The 16,270-nt window shown below is 39.1% G+C and overlaps 3 protein-coding genes across 4 annotated transcripts; all 3 read right to left on the reverse strand.

Moving 5' to 3' along the window:
- Positions 1-1,878: 1,878 nt before the first annotated feature.
- On the reverse strand, positions 1,879-5,766 carry tmsb1 (thymosin beta 1). Its single transcript, XM_044363778.1, has 3 exons — positions 5,479-5,766; positions 4,387-4,501; positions 1,879-2,351 (listed from the first exon to the last, which is right to left on the reverse strand). Exons 2-3 carry the CDS (start codon positions 4,487-4,489, stop codon positions 2,311-2,313), a joined length of 144 nt encoding a protein of 47 aa, XP_044219713.1. The 5' UTR covers positions 4,490-4,501; positions 5,479-5,766; the 3' UTR covers positions 1,879-2,310.
- Positions 5,767-6,678: 912 nt separating this feature from the next.
- On the reverse strand, positions 6,679-9,710 carry LOC122990264 (solute carrier family 25 member 53-like). Its single transcript, XM_044363531.1, has 2 exons — positions 9,428-9,710; positions 6,679-9,238 (listed from the first exon to the last, which is right to left on the reverse strand). The coding sequence occupies exon 2, from the start codon at positions 9,229-9,231 to the stop codon at positions 8,359-8,361; it is 873 nt and encodes a 290-aa protein (XP_044219466.1). The 5' UTR covers positions 9,232-9,238; positions 9,428-9,710; the 3' UTR covers positions 6,679-8,358.
- Positions 9,711-10,529: 819 nt separating this feature from the next.
- On the reverse strand, positions 10,530-14,897 carry prps1b (phosphoribosyl pyrophosphate synthetase 1B). 2 transcript variants are annotated; one of them, XM_044363530.1, is made up of 7 exons: positions 14,570-14,897; positions 13,939-14,122; positions 13,224-13,322; positions 12,642-12,766; positions 12,272-12,445; positions 11,913-12,072; positions 10,530-11,654 (listed from the first exon to the last, which is right to left on the reverse strand). In XM_044363530.1, exons 1-7 carry the CDS (start codon positions 14,689-14,691, stop codon positions 11,562-11,564), a joined length of 957 nt encoding a protein of 318 aa, XP_044219465.1. In that variant the 5' UTR covers positions 14,692-14,897; the 3' UTR covers positions 10,530-11,561. The 2 variants fall into 2 exon arrangements, with proteins under 2 accessions (XP_044219465.1, XP_044219464.1); XM_044363529.1 differs by having other exon boundaries at positions 13,933-14,122.
- Positions 14,898-16,270: the final 1,373 nt, after the last annotated feature.

The raw sequence follows: 16,270 nt of genomic DNA on the forward strand, positions 1-16,270 counted from the left end.
ATTCATATCATTAAGTTTCCATTTTTGTTGGACAAGTTGAACTAAAGGAAGTTGTGATGCAACTGAAAGTACCTGTATAACTTGTTTTGTGAGAGACAACAATCGTATGCCACAATGTTGACTCAAGGATAACTGGCAATAAAAATACAGATAGGACAATGAATTAGCGGTTTACGTGTGATGATGGAATATTCCAATGAAAAACACATGTGAAAGTTTTGGATCTTTAGTATATTATGCCGGAATGGTTTTGAAGACACTAAATAAGTCTGCATATAAGTCTTATTATTCAGTTGTGTCTTCATCTGTACTTTCTCTTCTTGTGCTGCAAACTCCAGTGTATTGTCATAGTGCACAGACATGCTTGATACTGAAAGATTATCGGAAAGGAAAATGACATTTATCTAAATCTACTATTTCATTTTTTGTAGATTCAAGAAAGCTATTATTCCCTTGATAAGAAATGTATTTTTCATGATCTCTGACAGGCTTTCACACAACTGAAGAGATGTTAATAAATCTGCATAACTCTTTAGATTTTGGAGAATAAATTCCATATCGAAATCAATTAGCTAGTGTGAAGTAGAGTTTGTCTTTGCTCTCAGGTTCTTGCTTGCTGCTCTATGTGCGTGTTTCAACAGGCTTATTGTAGAAAAACACAACCTGCACATCTTAAGCAATCCACATTCATAGTGTGAGGAAACAAAACATGCTCAGCCACTGGTCCGTGTAATGCAATTCTGCCTCAAAACAGGCTTTCTAAAACATGTTCATACCACAAAGACACAGGATTTATGTGAATACGTAGCTGTTAATTACCTGCTTAAAAACAGTATTTGAAGAGGTCCTTTAGTATGGCAACTGAATTTAGATGTTAAAACTCTCTTTTCAAACACAAACCATATTTCATCTTAGCAATGTGGAATGTGTTACACCTGAAGCTGACCCACTCCCTTTCCTACAGCAGGCTTAGACCTGTTGTGAATCTACATGGTAGAGGTTTTTTCACCGGGTGAGTAGGATTCACTCAATCATTCAAACTATATCAAACTATAGCCCACGGGTAAACTGAATGTTCATGCTCACAAACTGGGATCATTAATTTATTATTCATAAATTAACTTTGGATATGGAAACTGACCTTGATTTAAGACCTTACTATACTATGCCAATCATCAAGTAACATGAGAGTGAGAGTGTCCATAACTCCATGACTACAAATATTCTGGTACCATTACTGACAATAAGTTGACTTTAGTATTATTGTGCCCTCATTGAACATGTAAATGTGGGTTATAACTGAAAGCTACAACCATTGTATGTTACTATTTTGTTTCTATATTGTGTACATTGGAGCACTGAATAAACACAATTTTGTTCTCCTTTATACAGAGGACTATGACAATAAATTCTAACTTGAACCTTATTTTTTCTAATACTAAAAATCTGTAAAGAAATTACTTATAAAAGATGACACCATTTTACAAATCATTTCTTCTCTTGTGGTTTTCAGTTTTATGTTGCCTTGAAGTTTCATATTTTTAGCATTAGACTGAAAATACTACATTAAATTGATTGGAGTGCTGCACAAATCACTGACACTAAATCTGAATGTCTACTGAAGCAGTGATGTTATACCTGACCTCTGGACTGGGGAAGAGAAATGGGGAACATGTTGCAATATCTGAGGCTGAAATCGCAACTGAGCTTCAAAGGTAAATACTTTCATTTCTGTTTGCCACTCATGGTTGAATTACTTTCACCATGCCCAGTCTACATTAGAAACAATCTTGTCCTGATCTCTTCAAATATGCTTTACATAAACAAGATGGTTTTGCAAGACAGTTGGACAAAAAAGATACACAAATGCAACTCAACTCACTTTTTTGAAACATTTGATTTTATTACAACAAAAATATCATTTTATGTGTTGTTTTTCAGAACATTTCCTGAATGGCACCATTTACAGGCATTCTTATGGTATTGTTGATAATGCAGTATCTTTGATGGATTTCCATTAATAGAAATATTTATGATTTTTCTCCTTTACTTTTAAACCTCTTGCCCTGTTAAGCCCTTTCTAAACTACATGGAATAAGAACGATAATACATATCCATTACATTAATATACTTGGGATTACAGACAGATCGTTCACCATAGCATCAGCCCAAACACCATTTCTAATCAAACATGGTGGCACGGAAAACAGAGGCAGAATCAGAGATGATGGGTCGGGAATCATAATTGGAGGAAGAGCAGGAATTAACAGGGCAGGACTGAAGCAGAGGAATCATGCAGGTGTGCTTCAGTTATTTCCCTTCCTTCATGGCTTTCTTCTCCTCTTCAATTTCTGTGTGATCAAAAGAGAGACAGACAGAGACAAAGATGGTGGAGGAGATTAATATATGAATCAGTTTGGAGATCAATTATTAGTCCTTAATTGTTATCAGAACAAGAAAATATATCCAGGAGGTATAAATCTGAATACTGTGATTAGTCTGTTTGGTCAGAAAATATTAAACCGACAACCAACAACTTGTATGTTAACATATATCTTAGGCCTAGGGTGTATAAAAACCAACTAATATAACTCTGTGTTTAAATATTATCATCCTATAATCATATATTTTAAACTACAACTGATGTACAACAATAATCTAAGGCATCAGTGTCAAATATTCTGGTTGGTGAGTAAGATTTAACTGTGCAGCAGCTGGTGCAGCAGATGGTTGCACTCTTGAGTTTGGCTCTGTCACCAATAAGCTGCCAGAACTTCCAGTGAATGGTCAAGTCTCTCTCTCTCTCGCTCTCTCAGTTGCTCTCTAAATGATCAGGTGTGCACTGACTGGAGTGCAAATAATTAATGAGGCATTCTAGAGATTTATTTACATTCATACAAAGCTGGGAAACTTACAAGACACAAAAAAATGGTTAAAAAGAACACTGTAGAGGCTGAGATATCTGGTATCTGGAGATAATGGTGGCTCCTTCATTTCCCATAATGCAACACTGTAGCAGAAGAATGCCTGTATGATGAATGCTCATGTCTGTCAAACAACTGAGATGAACTCAAACAGACAAACTGAGATAACTTACTATGTTCTCACATTTAGACAGAGAAACAGAAGAAGGCTGTGTAGTACTCCTCATTACAAGTAAAATTCAGCTGTAAAATCTTTGTATGTATCTAATGTCTGACTATGATTTCAGCAGTAATGTACAATATGAAGCCATTAAAGTAAATGTAGAGTGTGTCAGGGTGTGGCAAACTAGTGAAAATCAATTATGAAATTTAAAAAAAGATATTAAATTAAAATAAATAATTATGATTTAGTAATAACAGTTTAAGTATGCTTATGTAACTTCTGCTGAACAGCAGCGACTGTAGCTACAAGTAAGAGTTACAGAGTAACGGTAAACGCTAAAACAGTTTAACTGTAGTTCAAGTAAAAAAGAGTCATTACTGAATGTCATACAGCAATATCTATCTAATGTTTGCTTACATTAGTTAATAATCTAACATACCAGACTAGCTTAGGCGCCAAAACCTCTGAGTGCACTGAATTGATTGAGGGTGTGGTTTATTGCTAGTGAATTTAATTGAAGGATGTCTTGCAAAAGTTCAGGTATCAGGTACAAACTGCACAGTAAAAAAAAAACCCTTATTCTGCTATAAGCAATGTTCAACACAGGTGACTCCTTTCAATGCAACATCTCTCATGAGAAAAATCACAGTTAAAGACTCATATAAAGCCAACAGGTACCTGCTTCTGTGCTAATATTGAGGGTGTTTTGCCACTGGCATATAAGTCAGAGTCAGTCAGCAGAGAGTCTCTCCACCTCTGGAGGGAAAGGATGAGCATTTAGCCTCACTAACTTAAACTCTCCTCTTCTTGCTGTTTTATGTCACACCAGATCTGAAGTGAGACTTTTCTGTTATGTATCATCTGAACCTTTAATCAATTTCTCTATCAAGTGACTACAATTTATGCTTTTTTCCCACAGTGCTAGGTGCACGAAGCTCCACATGGCCTCTTAATCTAATATCTTTTAAAGAGACCAAGATCTCATAATAAGCATAAAAAATGTCACAAGCATCACTCTAAGATAATAGCAGACACTGTACTGCGCTGTAGGGGTGGGGATGGGGTCATGTGTTTCTTATGAACTGGTTAGAATTAAGCAGGACAAGGGCAAGCTCTCAGCTCTCAGGCGATGTGGGTGTGTACCTGCAGATAATCAGTAATGCAATATTTGCGGTAGCCTATTGTAACGATAGGAAGGGAGGAGTTTTACTACATAGAACAAGGAGCAGAGAAAAAGGCGAAACATGTCCAAAGGTAGATTTTTCTTAAGAGCACACTTAGTTCCTCTTTAACACCTACCCTCCTTGGTTGGAAGATGGTTCTTTTCGTTTGTGCTAGTCTTCCTTAGACTTTTCTTGTTAAACTGCTGCACCTCCTGTTTGACTGGATTGTCATCGCTCATTTTGGAAGATTTCTAAGTGGGAGAGAGAGAAAGCAAAAATGATTCAAATCAAAACAAGGAGTTTAACTATTACATAAGACAAAAGAAAATGCTAAAGAAAAGAATACTTGAGAGAGAGCAAACACATGATCTTATCATCATTTCATCACTCTAGATGTTGTCTGAGGTGCATGCCCGTACAGGTACACAAATAAAGCCACACCTCAGTGAAGAAAGACTGTACTAGGTTGTACTCCGGAGTTATGTAAGCCAGTCACAAGAAACAACATGCACATACTTTATAACTTGTCATCCAGCTCCAGTGTGGTGTTATGTTACACTACTGTTATTTGCAGCAATGCAGTTCGACAAGAGCACAGACAGGATTGGAAGGAAACATCCAATCTTGATGGTCTGGTCATTGTAGGGATTAGGAAAATATAAAGTACACAGCAGGGCCAATGAAACAAACATAAAGGAAGTTAGATCAGATCTGGAAAATCAAATGTTTCAGTTTTGCTGGGAGAGTGTGTGCGTGGGGAAAAAAAAAAATTCTAAAGAACTAGGACCACAGTTTATTTTTCTTATAACACTAGGGTACATATCCACACCTACAGTTTGCACACCCTGAGTTTCAAAGGGCTGCACAGCATGTATATGAGGCGCGCTTCATATTCACATTCATCATAAGGATGTGACAGGTGAAAATACTCGGCACAGACACATTTAAGACAGGTTTAAGTGATGACAGAACAAGTTCCACATACAGTGAAGCCGCCTTGGCACTGCCAGGTATCCACACACACCTCACGGCATAACTTACTACTGTAGCATGACAGTAACTGTAGCTGCAGGCCTATAGCTGAAAGATTGCATAACACCAACAAGACTTAACTACATGGAAATAATTTCTCAAAATTAATTTTGATCTCTGTATTACTTTGCATTGCAATAATTGACAGTGATGACAATGCAAACTGCTGAAAAGAGGTAATTGAAGATCATTTTACCTGGTGCAGGGGTGCGCAGTGAGGCTGTCCTTTACAGGTGAGATGCGTCTGTGTAATCCGTGCGAAGCCAACGGTTTAAATAGACCCTACACGCCCTTCTGCACGCCGACATGGAAACCGATGCTCTGACTCTCATTGGCTCCCAAAGCTCAGATTTTAATTGGACACCCTGGATGCCTGCAGGCTGCTCTTTGGGCATGGTTACCCACTCCTGCTGTGAAATATTGTAATCATTTGTCCCTCCCTGTACCTGCGTGTAAGAATGGACTGCCGCTGTGCTGCTGATCGGCGCACTGAGCTCCCATTATAGATAATGTGGATGAGTTCATGTTTTGATTTTTTAAACACAATACCATCTAGTGGACTGGTCATGACATGACATGGGTTGAAAAAAATTCCGGTAGAATAGTATGAAAACAGCAGCGGTGGAAGAACTCAGATCCTTTACTTAAGTAAAAGTACCAATACAGCAATTTAAAAATACTCCATTACAAGTAAAAGCCCTGCATGAAAAATCCTACTTAAGTAAAAGTACATAAGTATTAGCAGCAAAATGTAGTTAAAGTATTAAAGTAAAAGTAGTTGTTTGGTCCCTCTGATATATTATTAGATAATACTCAAGCATCAGCTTGTATGCAGCATCAGGTGACCCCAAAGGGTCACCAAATAAACCTGAGGGGTCATAAAATTATTAATAGGAGAGGAAAGAGGAAAAATCTTATATTTGGTGGATTTCAGTTCAGAAATGTTCTGATCTGAAATCTGTTTTCAGTTGTTAGACTTTTTCTCTGATCTTTGATTTTTGGTGAAATATTGGATCATTTGAACATTTATTGAAATGAAACCATGTGAGAGGTTTAGAGGGGAAAATCACTATTTGGTGGAGCTGTTAACAACTCATAGACATCTGAAATGTGACCCCGACTACACACTACTTTTTGTAAGATGTCATATGCCAAAAAGGTGGGAAACCGCTGGTTTCATCTTCAACAATGTGTTGTATCTTCATCTGAAAGTAACTAAAGCTGTCAAATAAATGTAGTGGAGTAGAAAGTACAATATTTCCCACTGAAATGTAGCGGAGTGGAAGTATAAAGTAGCATCAAATGAAAATACTCAAGTTAAGTACAAGTAACCTCAAAATTGCTCTTAAGTACAGTACTTGAGTAAATGTACTTAGTTACTTTCCACCTCTGGAAAACAGCAAGCACACCATAGCAACTGCATGACTTAAAAGTTTATTTATACACTTTGAGAAAAAAGTCTGTATCTTGAAACGATTATTCTTATGTCATATATTTTCACAGCTATATGTTGAGGTAACAGACAGTCAATGGACATTTTATACATTCATACACATACAGTTTAATATAATGGGCTACATTGTGAATAATAAGGCCGCAGTCTGTCCCACACACATGGGAGAGAGGCAGGGTACACCCCGGATGGGTTGGCGTTGTATCACAGTGCTATATAGCAATTTACTTTCTGATTATCCTAACCTGCATGGACAACTACATAGACAGGGATAGTACATGCAGACTTCACACAGAAAGGCCCCACCTGGTCGGAGGATTCTTCTTGCTGTGACACAACAGTGCTGACCACTGAGCCACTGTGCTGCCAGAACTCATTTGTTCCACCTATTTAATATATATGTAATATCTATATCATACAGCAAAAGAACATAACATAGTGACAATATACCTTGAACATGCATTCATCTCCTTAATGCACTTAAAGGGGAACTCCAGTGATTTAGTATTGCACTTCCATCAACAAATCTAAGCTGCAGAGTATGAAATTGCAACATCACTGGTTCAAGTCCAGCTGGTGACATTTGTTGGATGTCATCCCTCATCTCTTAAGACTCATTTCTCTACTTTCTATTATGATAATAAAACCATAATGACCACAAATACTCAAAAAAAGACAACTCCTCCATAGCTACATGGGGCATTATACTACAACCGTATTCACAAGTTGAGTAGTACTTCCCATGATGTGTAAACTGACTTTGATGAGATAAAACAGTAAAAATAATGCAAGGTACCTGAGATTCACCAGCACCATATTTATACTTCCAGTGCGCAAACAACTTTGGCTAGTAATAAATACTCACATACCACTTTGGAGATTGGGGTTCAAGTACTGGCAGTGGTGTCTTTAACCTGGTTGCGCATTATAACGCACAAAATTGGCAGCATTTGTTGGTTTGAACCAGATAATGGACCATGTCCTTATGGCAGCAACAGGACTTCCATAGACATTTTGACATGTCCCAGGAGGAAAAGCAGGTTAGAAGGCAGAAAATAAATCCAGCTAAATAGGCGGAGGAAAAAAAGCATAAGACTGGTGGAAAAAGCATTTCATTTCAGACTGTTGAGTCACTCTTGGTTGAGTGGAGCTTCATTGGCACTGTAAACTAGTTCAATACACATTCACTTAATTAATAATATTCTTTGAAACAGGTGTACATAATAAAATCAGTGGTTGCTGAACTGAATACTGCTTCAGTTTCAGGGTCCTGGTTATTGTGTATACTGTCTCACTGTAACATTATTATTGCTTACCGGGAGATACTATAGATCAGAGTCATTGTGAGTGTTATTAGTAACACATGAGCTTTGCCTATGATGACAAGTCAAACTGTGTTGTGAATTCAGGCTGCTGCTGAAGCTGCCTGTTTGCAGTTGTGAATGCATTAGAGGAGCAACATGGCTTTTCACTCACCAAGAAAATGGTGAGAGTTAGAAGTGATGATTAAAACCATACAAGGCAAAAAATGAATTTCTGCATCACATAAAATCAATGTAAAATAGTTGCACTGTTTTCTAGATAAACAAATAATAAAAACAAACTATTGTCAGCTGTGTCTTTTTAGCTCGAACGTTTCTTCTGCTTGTCATAGATGGCTGTGGTGATTCCCCATGTGATACACGATCTCAGAATAACCAAGGATCCACCTCGGTACAGCAGAGCCACACTTCGCTGTCGGGATTCCCACAGCACCTTCCAACAAGCCATGACCCCCTTCATCTCCCCTCCCACCTGTGCCTGCATGTTTGCCACTAGCACAGACAACGGGTACAGTGCCAGGCTGACTGCCATGGAGGTAAACGTCCCAGACATGAAGGAGGAGACCACCGGAGAGAGCCCCTGTCCGGCCACAGCAGCACACACAGGCCCTTTCATGCCAAAGTAAAGGGAGCTGCCCAGGGCGTTACGGGCTGTAATGGGCAGGAGGGCTCTGTAATATCCTAAGGCCAGCCTCTGTGCCTTAAGCCTGACAAGAACGCTCTTCAGGGTTGGTAGATGACGGTCATTCTGGCTGTTCTGCAACACATTCTGGATGCGCTCAAAGGGGGTAAAGACCACAGCTTCTACCATACCTGCACCAAACCCAGCCAAAGCAGGCAGGGCAGAGGTGGAGATGACACTGTGGGATGACAGGGAGAGATGGTGGAGGAGGGTGTCCTGTAGGCCAAAGAGCAGTGTGCCATTCAGCGTCCTCATCAGTAACGGCGGGATCACACCCCTGTAGAGCTTTACAGGTCCCTCTTTGTAGAGCTGTCCCACTGCCCGTGGAACGGGGGTGTTGTGGATTTGTTGACGGAAAACAGTCTTGTAGACAGGGAAGACGATGACGGTGGACAGCAAGCCGGACAACCCTCCATACAAGTAGCTGCGGAAACGAACCATTAAGTCCTTAGGACTCTCTTCACCTTTTTCATTGTCAGGACTTCCTGCCATTGTTGAGCTGAGAAAAATGACACAACAAAGGGTTTTCAGACTAACCTGGGTCAGCCGAGCCCCGATCCCAGACACACTTATGAAATTAAAACAAAACTCAGTGGAACAATAATCACTGCTAACCAAACTTGCACGACATAAATTCATTTGTGTTATCATAAACATTTAAATCAAACCAGGGGAGAAATTTACTCACTCGAATTGTCAGTTGTCACCAGGCAGCAAAAGCTCAGCGTCTCCTTTAATGGTCCGTCGTTGATTGTCAGTCTTCAAATGCTAGAATTTGAATGCTTTGATTACGCTTTGAATTTGATTTGTTTTCCACGTCTGAACGTGAATTTCTTGTTATTCGTCCAATTAAGGCGGAATTGCGTTTTCCCTCCCTTCTCAACCCGAATATAAAAGAGAAACAGAAACTGTCACATCTGGTCAGGTAGACGTGCTATCGTGTCAGGGTGACATGGTGTTCTGAACATCATCTGCCGATGTTTTCTGTCGTCCCGCCCCTTCCATAATAACCCTTGGTCAAGACGGGCAACGCTACGTGGTCGCTGATTGGTTGTTTCGTCTATCAATCAAGGTCTTGCTTGAGCAGGGGTGCGTTCTATCTGAAAATTTACCAGATGTTTACAGTGCTAATGCAAATGATTGATGACGTGGTGAAATAATTTTATTTAATAAAAATTATAAAAAATGGAGAAGCTAAACTCAGCATTAATTTGACTTGATTGCTTGAAGAATAATTAAAATGTTTGCTCTATTGTCAAAATGGTTGCTGATTACTTTTGTCGATTGACTGATTGATAACCTGATAATCGTTGCAGCTTTATTTGACATTATATACCAAAGCAATTGGTCAAGATCTTAACTGACAGATTAATTCATAATGAGAATAACAAGTCCTATTTAAAACTGTTGCTGAATTAGTTACCTATTCATGAGTTAATCATTATTGTTTAAGGACTTTATTGGAATGTTTTTTTTTTGCCCCCCGGGGTTACAGTGGGGAATGTGAATGTTTTATTTCATTATGTTTTATTTTATTATATTTTGTGTCATCATTGCAATGACTATTGCTCTGCTTTTCCCTTGGAAATAAAAACAAATGATAACAATATATATATACATAAAATAAATGTATTCAGTGTCCTCTATAGTAACTACAGCTCCAGTGTCATGTTTAATGTTTCAATATTCAACTTATAGGCATTTATCTACACAAATCATAGGGCTAATATGCATTAATACCAGAAAATAATAATAATATTAATAATAATAATAATGATACAAAAGCCATGTTTAAGATTTAACGCATATTTCATTTTATTAAGAACGCATCCTCAGATAACTGACGCATTCATTCTACTGAAAAAGTAAACACAAAGGTTTGGAATATGCACATAAATGACAAATCCTTCCTCCAGACATACAAAAAAAAAAAAAAGAAAAAGAAAAAAAAAGCAGGTGAACATTTCTGAAGGAAGCTCCAGCCTGCAGAGACCCCGAGTTAAAAACCAGACAGCTTCTCTATAGAAAGATCTTTAACGTACAACCTCGAAGGGTAAACCCTGGACACTGGGCAAACCCCACTCAATGAGGGCACCTCAAGAGTTGAAAGAAACATCCCAAACATATTCTACAGCCTGATAAGACACGTGAAAGTTCTTCATCCAGTGAGAAAATAAATCCAGCTAAATAGGCGGGAAAAAAAAAGCATAAGACTGGAGGAAAAAGCATTTCATTTCAGACTGTTGAGGCACTCTTGGTTGAGTGGAGCTTCAGTGGCACTGTAAACTAGTTCAATACACATTCACTTCATTAATAATATTCTTTGAAACAGCAGAGGATACAGAGCAACATGAAAAACTACACTCGTTCATTGTAACAAAAAGCACTGTAACAGCTTTATATGCCAGATGCTTCTCCTGACCACTGGAACCTGCCAGGGATATTTTATAAGCTCTTTGACGATAGATTGAAATGACTCGTGGTGAGGTGAAATGGTCAGGAGAAACTCTGTATCTAAAAGGTTATGAAAGGGGGACAAAGTCCACAGTGGATAAACACTTATTTATCCATGTACAATAAATATGCTGGCCCAAATTGGTAGCTTGCGATTGCTTTGGTGCCCAAGACATGAAGGGACACTGCTCAAGGGGAAAAAGGACTCAAGGGAGTGGGGGTCAGCATTAGTAACAGACATGACATGAATTTTCTTTTTTTCATGGTTAGTTAGCAGAATATTGTTGCTAATGGTAGTGTTTGGGATGGAGAAATCCCTCCTCTTTTATTTGGTGTAACAGCACAAAGTTGATGGTGGACGCCGTTTGTTACAAGGGGACGTGGCTGAACAAGTACGACACAGACTCGCCGTTGTGAGTTCTACGGATGGCCTCTGCAAGGATCATTGAGATGTCAATAACCTGGAGGAAGAGAAGATGGGATATTACTATTTATGAGTGACTTATCAAGCAAAAATATCATCTTTTCTAAGCGAGGATTTGCTTCTTCCTTTGTTTCTCATCATTGTAAATACCTCTAAAAACCAATGACCAGACAATATAATCAAACCTGAAGACATCCCTTTGGGCTCTAGGAAATTGTGTATATAGCATTAGATTATTCGACAATGAAACTGCAGAACCAAGAGAGTGAAACTGAGGTGAATTCTGTATCCTGACCTGTATTTTGGAACAATGCTTCATCTTCTCCTCCTGAGGGATTGTATTAGTGACCACAACAGCTTCAAAGCAGGCATTGTTGATGCGTGAGATAGCTGGGCCAGAGAAGATGCCATGGGTTAGTATGGCATACACCTTGGTGGCACCAGCAGAAATGAGTCTAAAGGGAGAGAATTAGTAAAAGTGCGTCAGACATCTCTACACATGACTGGTTATATCCTGGAACAGAGCTCTTTAAATAGAATTCAGTAATAACATCTTTATAAGTTTGTTTAGCACCCATAGCAGCCACAGTTGTTGGTCAAATAGTTTTGTTATGCTGTTAAGTTCCCAATTTACCACAAAATCATGGGACTCACTTGTCAGCAGCATGACAGATTGTGCCACAGGTGTCAGCCATGTCATCGACGAGAATGGCGACCCGATCAGTCACATCTCCAACAAGAACCATGCGGTCCACTTCATTTGCCTTCTTCCTCTCCTTGTGAATGAGGGCAAAGTCCACATTCAACCTGTCCGCTATTGAGGTGACCCTGCAAAAGGAAAGTATAACATTTGAGTTACAGTTGGTGTGCAGGTGAAAAGAAAAATTGTTAACGTCAATTTACACCCTTGTCAGAGATAAGCAAAGCCAACAGACGTATAATCTAAAGTAAATTCCAGAGGAGATATGATGAAGGTAAGCTGTGCTCAAGGGTAGAACAGCTATGGCAAGCGGTGCCAGCATACCTCTTGGCTCCTCCTGCGTCAGGTGAGACGATGGTACAGTCCTTCCATTCAGGGATGTTCTCCTTGATCCATTTCAGCACAGCTGGCTCAGCATACAGGTTATCAACGGGGATGTCAAAGAATCCCTGGAAAAAGATAACAGTGGTTTATGGACTGGGAGCTGAATATATGCTACTGCTGGAAAGACCATAGAAAGCTCATGTCTCTTTTTGTTTCTGTGTTAATCTGTTTTCTTATTTTTAGTTTCTATTTAACTATGTTTAATTCTATTTAAATGTGTCTTTTTTTAATAATGTTTCTTTTACATTTTGGCTTCATGCATTTTATGTCTCATGTAAAGCACTTTTAAATTGTCCTGTTGGGAACCATTATACAAATTAAGTTGCCATGCCTTTGTTGACATCTATGTAAATGTAAGGCTTTGAAAGTCAGGTTTCTAATTCTAATGAGTAGGTTTTCCAAAGAGAGGCACATGTTTAGATTGGACACTACAATGATTACCCAAAGGACTGATTAATGGCAGGAAAGTGAATAATATGCACTTCTATTAGGCTCTGCTTTTTGTGTGCAAGTGTTGCTCACCTGGATCTGTGAGGCGTGCAAGTCCATAGTGATGATATGGTCAGCGCCAGACACTGACAACATGTTGGCCACCAATTTGGCAGAGATGGGAGCGCGGCTCTGCAATGAAAATAGATCTCGTCAGTCACATGGAATAAGTGAACTGACAGGCATAGCTCGTTTCTAAAAATAACACTGAACTGAGAGCTTTGCAGTTTTGTAAAATTATACCAGTCAAAACATGGAATCTTTTTGAATATATATCAAATTGATATTACATGGATGAATCCATTTGAATTAAAATATGACATGTTATAACCATTAATACTTAATATTTAACATGGCAGCAAGAAGTTAGGCCTAACTATAACACGGCTGTAAGTGCAAGAAAGATACACTTATACTTTACACACTGTATAACATAGATGTCAAAAGATCTCACAGTTTTATTGATTAATAAGTTTAGACTTGGTAGATAAACCTGTAATATTTTAGTCATGCAATCTGATTAAAATGTTGGAATGAAAATACAATGACAGGCACCTAGCCAAACAGGATGAAAGGGGCTTGCAAATAGCAAAGCAAACAGAACAAGGGAAAGGACAACAAAAAAAATAAGAAAGCAAATATGCCGTGTCAAGTAGTCGTTGATGGACATGGCTGCAGGCTTCTTGTCATGATGCTGGATGGCAAATGGCATGACAAAGGTAATTAGACAGATATCCCTCACCCCCACCTTGTCCTTCTTGTCCTGCCGGGCATACGGAAAACAGGGGATGACAGCAGTGACCCTGGAGGCCGAGGCAATCTTGCAGGCGTTGATCATGATCAGCAGCTCCATCAGATTGTCATTGATCTCACCGCAGCCACTCTGCACGATATAGACATCTTCCCCACGTACACTCTCCCCTATTTCAACGCTGTCAGAGGAGAGAGGTGACAAGACAAACAGCACTTTAGTACCATGGAGCTAACACACCATTGCAGGCAGGAGACAGATGACACAGGGTAAACAATGGCTTGTATCTACGTGTGCTGTGACTTGAAACAGGGTAAAAATGGAGAAAACTGACATGCAGAGTTAGAAAATGTTTTTAAAAAAAACAGTTTTAATAGGACACATGATAGAATATTTTAATATCTGTGTTTCGGGCAGTTTAACATCAGGGGAGTTGCTAACAATTACAAGACGGGTTGTTAGCATGAGCCATGCGTGGACTACAAGTTCCTATCAACACTTCGCGGCAATTTCAGCGTGACACAACGTTTCTAATTAAGTACGTGTGGCTAGGCTACAACATTTGCGCAGTTGTTACACCCCTGACATTAAGCTCTTATCAACACAGCTACAACGGTAAACAACTCACCATGTTTCCTGGTTGCTAAATTTCTTCGTAACAACCTTGCCCAGCTCGAGACCCAGGCGGTCTGCTATTTTCTGAGACAGGTCCGGATGGGAGCTACCGCTGAATATTTTGATATTCGGCATTCTCTTGCGGTCCAGGGCGTCGTTCAGTCCGAGCGGGCAGCAGCAGCGAGCGGCTGTCGAGTCAGAGGGGTCGAGAAGTCCCAAGACGAACAACTGGAGATCAATCAACAGTTGACGGGCTACTCTTAGCGAGCTAAACTGTGTTACCTACCTATCCACCATTATGTCCCACACATCACGCATGCGGCTCTTCCTCTCGGAGTGGCGCGCACGCTTTCACTTACGTCGTTGCCGTGATTACGTCATCCTGGCGAGGGGCGGCAACAACCGGGCCACAATGAGCTTGCACATATTAATACTGATTAAAAAAAGCTCAAATGAGCGCTAAAAAGTGTGTTAATACACCTATAAACTGGTTGTCAACCACCAATAATACCCAAAGAAGAAGAAGAAAAAGTGAGTTAATACATTGACGCAGGAAAAACTGAGTTATTGCCTCTATAAATAATCTGTTTTCAAAATTGTTTCATAAAAATCATGGATATTGACGTTAAGGCAACGTTAAATTTTGTAAACTCAGCTTGTCTAAAACCCCAGATGATTGCAGGGCCTCTGAAAATGTTAGCTAGAATATTCACATTCTTTCCTGTGACAATAGAGGAAGACACTGCAGTGCATATATGGTAAAAATACACTGAGTAAATGAGCTGTAAGTTATAAGATATTGTTGGATATGATTTATGCAATTAAACATATAATATCTCGTGCATTATCTAGTAATCAATCCAGTAATAATAACAAAATGTAACTATCTTATCTTGGCCCCCATGGCACTGTAGGGCCTCAGAGACAACATGGCCATATGGGAACTACAAAAAATGTGTTCCAGCAAAGTGCAGTTACTAAAAGAGGTAAGAATGAAAAAAAATTTCCACAGCAGATTTTGTCTTGTCATAGTAGGAAAAGCATATCTTATTAACAACCTAAGGCTCCATTCAATCCAAGTGTCCCAGTAAGCAATGACAGTGTGACAGTGAGCCAGCGTCAACTGAAACAGCTAATTGGAATTCAGCCATTAATTTTATTACCCGTGCTTTTCCTATGGTGACGTGTCAAAATGTCTTGTGTGAATAAAATCTATTAGCTATTATAGCGGCATATTACTGTATGTTTAGGTTTGACTTGTGTGTAAAATGATGAGTGTTAATAACTTCTAACATCCACAGCTTGTTATATTTCACTGGATTATCTATATTGCTGCCAGTTTTGTAATTTAACATAACCATAGGCTACTGCAAAATTTTTGGCAAAGAGGCTCCCCTGGCTGGTGATTGGCTAAGTCCATACTCTATTCTGCTTTTTAGCCATAAGACAAATAACACACACAATGACCTAGTAAGTACATTTATGTTAAATGGCAGCAACACAAAACCATTTTACTATGAATGGTTGGTGTTGTTTCAAGTGAGTAATATGTACACTGTTGAATCAACATTAGTTTTTGCCAGAGGCAAATGAATGAAGCATCCAGAACAGTAAAAGCCTGCTGGCAGCAGCAGAGAAATGCTTCCAGGTAATTATCTCTTACATGATGTCATTTGTTTGAAGTCCTCCTAACGGACACCCTGTGACTTCCGCA

The sequence above is a fragment of the Thunnus albacares genome, chromosome 10 (genome assembly GCF_914725855.1).
Source record: "Thunnus albacares chromosome 10, fThuAlb1.1, whole genome shotgun sequence".
NCBI classification, from domain to species: domain Eukaryota; kingdom Metazoa; phylum Chordata; class Actinopteri; order Scombriformes; family Scombridae; genus Thunnus; species Thunnus albacares.